At 44.5% G+C, this 4,831-nt stretch overlaps 1 protein-coding gene across 1 annotated transcript; it reads right to left on the reverse strand.

Moving 5' to 3' along the window:
- Positions 1 to 454: 454 nt before the first annotated feature.
- On the reverse strand, positions 455 to 2,625 carry LOC105032361 (uncharacterized). Its single transcript, XM_010906802.2, is given in 5 exon segments — positions 455 to 766; positions 851 to 1,519; positions 1,644 to 1,820; positions 1,903 to 2,124; positions 2,200 to 2,625. Coding segments are annotated over 5 exon segments (1,215 nt in total). The 5' UTR covers positions 2,276 to 2,625; the 3' UTR covers positions 455 to 695.
- Positions 2,626 to 4,831: the final 2,206 nt, after the last annotated feature.

A 4,831-nucleotide genomic window follows, 5' to 3' on the forward strand; every position in this document is an offset into this window, starting at 1 on the left:
TTATAAGGTGCGGAAGAAGACAATCCCAACCCTATGCAACAATTGATGATACAAAGTAATGGCATTCAACTCCACGCATCATCGTCATCACACGAGCAAACTATTTTGGATTGTATTAATGTATTTCCATAAAAAACCATGACATACAAATTGCAGTTAACGTTCGCGTTGCATTAACTAGTTTGTGGCAACAAATGAAGCTGAACACGATATATACCAAAATCCAAGACTTCCAAGCACTGCCCTAAAACAAAATCAACTAGGATCAAGCAACCATCAGCCCAATGACCTCTCACTTTCATCCTTGAGAATTTCTTTGTTATGAAATTTTTCATGCAAAGGCTTGCTTTCAATCTACGCAGACAAATGCCGTATCAATCATTGCAAATGGACTCCAAAGAGTTTTTCTAGTCTTTCAAAACGTTGGAAGGATCATGAGCAGCTTATATTAATATAGATCAATCTAATTACTACTATTATTTCTCCTTTGCTTTCTTCCTACAACATAGGACACATTACTGTTCCCTTAGTCATATTTACATGTACACACAAACACAAGCATAGAACATATTTGTCGAACATATAATACATGCACAAGGCCTACTAAATTAACAAAACAAGAATTGTCATTAGGAACCACTCCAATAGTCTACCACACTCCAAATAATGTGACATGCAGCAACTCTACGAAGGTCTTACTTGAGATACTGCTCTTCCTGCTTTTGACCTTTCGGATCCTGACGAGTTTCTCTCTGCTCCTCTTCCCCTGCTAGAGTGCAATACAGACCGATACAAATCAGTAATATAACATAGCCTAACCTAGCTTACCAAGCGTACAAAGCAGACTTACCTTTTGTTTGCGTACTCTCCCTCACCGGCGAAGCACGAGAACTCCCACCACCCCCGACCAAAGACGTAACCGCCCCGCGAATCTTCTCCACCACCCGCACACCCCCGCCCCTCGCGCCGGATCCTGTCACCTGCGGTGCTTCAGCCGCCGCCTCCTTCCTCTACTGGAACGCCTCCGATATCACCTCGCTCAGTGCCTTGTCCTCCTCCCCGGGCCTCAGCTTCTCCACCAGGTACTCTCTCACCGACACCACCTTACCCTTATCCTGCGTCGCCGTCGCATCACCGCCATCCATTCCAGTGGTCCCCCTTGGCTTCTGCTGCACCTTTGCCTTCACGGCCGTCCCGGCCTCCGCCATCTTCTCGTAGACGGTCGACGCGATCTTCTTCCCGTACTCCGTGGACCCCACCGCCGCCGACACGGCGGCGGACTAGGCGGCGGCCGCGGTGGTGGAGAGCTTCTCGGTGTAGCTAGGCTCCTTGGGTTCTTCTGTGCTTTGGGGCCTGCCTTCTTCTGCGGCTGGCGCCGCCGCTGGGGAGAACTGGTCGTGGGTCCCGGTCGGGGGAATGGATTCTTTGACCACTTCTTCTTTCCGGACGTGGGGCTGGTCGGAGATGGCCATAGCTTCGAAGGACTGGATCACCGGCGACGTCTCAATCTCTTCGCCACCTATCGAGCACATCATCGCACGACATACAACAAACACCAGCATGAGTTTGTAATGAATCATATAAATGTTCTTTGAGGAAGAAACCATGAAAGATTTCAAGAGCTGTCGCCCCCAACACTTAACCTGTGGTTGGTGGGGGTTGGGTAGCACGGTTCTGGTCACTCTCGCCGAGTGTTTCGGTCTTTGGAGCAGCAGGGTCCTCTTGAAACGTTGGGTTTATGCTTCCCAAATTGGCCTTCAGCGGTGGCTCTTTGCTCTCTTCGCCAGCAATAAACTCTTGAGCCGCCGGAGTGTGATACACTGCATACACCATAGAAAAGAGCTCACATGATTCTTAATTACTCGAATTTTCTTTGTATAAGAGTAAGGAAGAGAGACGTACTTGGAACGTCATGGACCTCAGGGTCCTGTGTATTCTCTTCCTCATCCTCTTCGTAACCTTCTTCTTTTTCTTCCTCACTGGTGTCATGATCGTCGTCTTGGTCATGCTCGTCATCATGGCCGTGCTTCTTTATGTTTAAAGTGTCCTTAATCTTCTTCACCTTGTCCTTCACCTTCTTCAACACTGGCTTCTTGTCGTGGTGGTGCTCCTCTCCAGCTTCAACTACAGAAGAAAATAAGAGAGTTAGTAACGTTATACAACTAGATACATGATACCATAGATGAGGCTTGAGCTTACCGCGAATGAGACGAGTTCCGGATGGATCCGGCTGGTAAGTTTGTTCCTGACGACGAGATACTTCCTCATAATCCATTTCCAGACAACATCAATTCGAGAGACTGGGAAGATCCTGTATAAAAATTAAATCAATAAATACTCGTGCCTCTGCCTGTGCGCGTGAGAGAGAGATGGTCGGAGAGGAATGGATAACACTAGCGGAGAACAGGGGGGAGGAGGGGGGAGGAGTGGGGAGTTATAAGGAGGGAGGTCCGAGGGGATCAACTTTCGGTGATCTCTTGCCACCTTTGGGCACACGTGGAGGCCGACCTTGCAATGTTTAAAGAGACGTGGCATGTACTGGGGGTTCCGTCATGCAGCGAGGCTCAGCCTGGAAGGTTCTTATGCGTTCTTGTAACTGCCCCGATGCTTCTGCTTGCGCTCAAACTTGGAGGGAAAAAAAAAAAAAAAAAACTGGACCCGTGTTTTTTTCTTTTTGGTAACAAACTGGACCCATGTTTGACCGTTGCTCATCAGTAAACCGGGGAAAGTGTGATGAGCAAGTCTGCCGACTTCAATATGTCACTTTGATGAATTGATTATTGATTTTTGTAATTCTTTGACAATTGGTCCATTTATTTGATCATTTTGCTTTAGTAAAAATGTAATTGATTGGATTCAAACCTATAAGATTTATTAGGCTTATGGATTTTAGAAATACGCTTCACCATACCATTCTCATCTCCGGTTCCCTCCCAACAATACCACATTAATCCCCAAGTACCAGGGAGGACTAATGCTTTGACGGAGCCAATGATATAGATCTCTTGGAGCACTTTTCAGGGGGTGTTCCATCACAAGATTGTCCTGGACACGAATCTATCTCGCTCAATTCTGTGTTAGAAATGGACTATATAAATTTCACAGATAAGATGCTCCTTGAAAGTAGTTCGACAATCTATCAAGTTGCCCCTGATAGAACTTGTTCTTATTCATCAAGCTCTGTCCATTTACAGGAAGTCCAGATTTTTTATTTTCCTTTGAATGATGTATTCCAAATGCTTATCAACTCAGAAATAGCCATTCTACCGGAAGAAAAAAAAAATCCCGAGCAGATGTTCAAAGATGAAACGGACATTGCAGAAAGCTTAAATGAATCTGTTGTTAGTTCTGAGTTGGCTCTGGCAGATGATGTGCTCAGATCATTGCCTACAACCATTCTTTCTGATGATAAAGCAACAAAATCACTGACCATAATTATTGGAGATATACTAAGAGACCTCAAACCACATTCTCAATCTGCGTGTGATGGAATATACTTACGTGGGCACCTGTTGCTGGAAGGTATGTGCAATCGTGAAATTTGCACTACTTTTGTGGGCATTCTAGAGGAGGTAAGTTGTGAAGGGATACAATGCGATTTGCAAAACGAATCTTAGGTAGCGGTTGCTATTATCATTGATTTCTTGGACGATTTTCAGGAAAGGGTGAATACATTACATTGCAATGAAGTACCAACTGAGCTCCATATATCGTTAGCTAGCAATCTGTATGCTAAATCTGAACTTACTCAGATCACAATCCAGTGATCTCAACTTCTTTTTTTGGATGTGAGAAAAGGGAAACAGAGAGAACTACCATTGGGAGTTCTTCTCTTCGTAGACTCTCGATCGGAGTCAGAATCCGACATTAAGGAGGACTCCAACTCTTCCCCCCTTCTCTATTTAAAGGGACAAAGTCCCTTGTGGAAGCCCTACGGACCGACCGCCGAATCTCGTCGGAAAAAGCCTTCATCTTCTTCCGAAGGCCCTCTTCGTGTCAACCTTAAATCCTCACCGAGAGGTCTTCTCCCATCTCTAGCGAGCCACCGCCGGCTGGATTCCGTCCAGAACCGTCAGAAAATTTATTTGGAAACCCTCCCCTATTTCGCTTTGTTTTTCCGCCCATTTTTTTGGATTTTTCGGCACCGGTTGCCATTGTCGACTACCTGTGTCGGGTCCACCGCTGCGCCATCGCATCCCCAGCCAGCCAGAGCCAAGCTGGCGGTGACCTACTGTTTCGGGATTTAGAGGGGAGAAACAATTTCTCTCTTTTTTTGTGTTTCGTCCTTGATTTTCCATCGCTGTTGGCCACCGCCGACCTGTGGTCCCCGCCTGCGCCACCGTGGATCCAGCCATCGCCGGCCACAGCCACCGCCGGGGGAGGTTAGGCATTTCGAGATAGGAAAAACAAGGGATGGAAGTCCGTTTCACGAGAAAAAAAAAAAAAAAAAAAAAAAAAAAAAAAAAAAAAAAAAAAAAAAAAAAAAAAGAAAGAGTTTCTATTTCTTCCTCTTTCCTTTTTTCCGTACTTTCATTTTTTTCTATTTCTTTCTCTATAGATTTTGCTCTCTAAAATTCTGTCAATAAAGTTTTTTCTTTATCAGATTAATCGAAGATTTTTTTTATGATTTTGATTGAGCTTAATAAAAATCCAATCTACGATCGTTGGATAGCAAGCGATATCCATCTTGACTAGATCGATTTAGACTGTTGGATGTAGCTATTCATCAATTAATTTTTTTGATTATTCGTATCTTTCTGATTATTAGATCTAATTATATATAAGTATAATTATCTCAATAAAAAGATGTCCAGTAATAAATACGACAATA

This window comes from Elaeis guineensis, chromosome 4 (assembly GCF_000442705.2).
Source record: "Elaeis guineensis isolate ETL-2024a chromosome 4, EG11, whole genome shotgun sequence".
Taxonomy (NCBI): Eukaryota; Viridiplantae; Streptophyta; class Magnoliopsida; order Arecales; family Arecaceae; genus Elaeis; species Elaeis guineensis.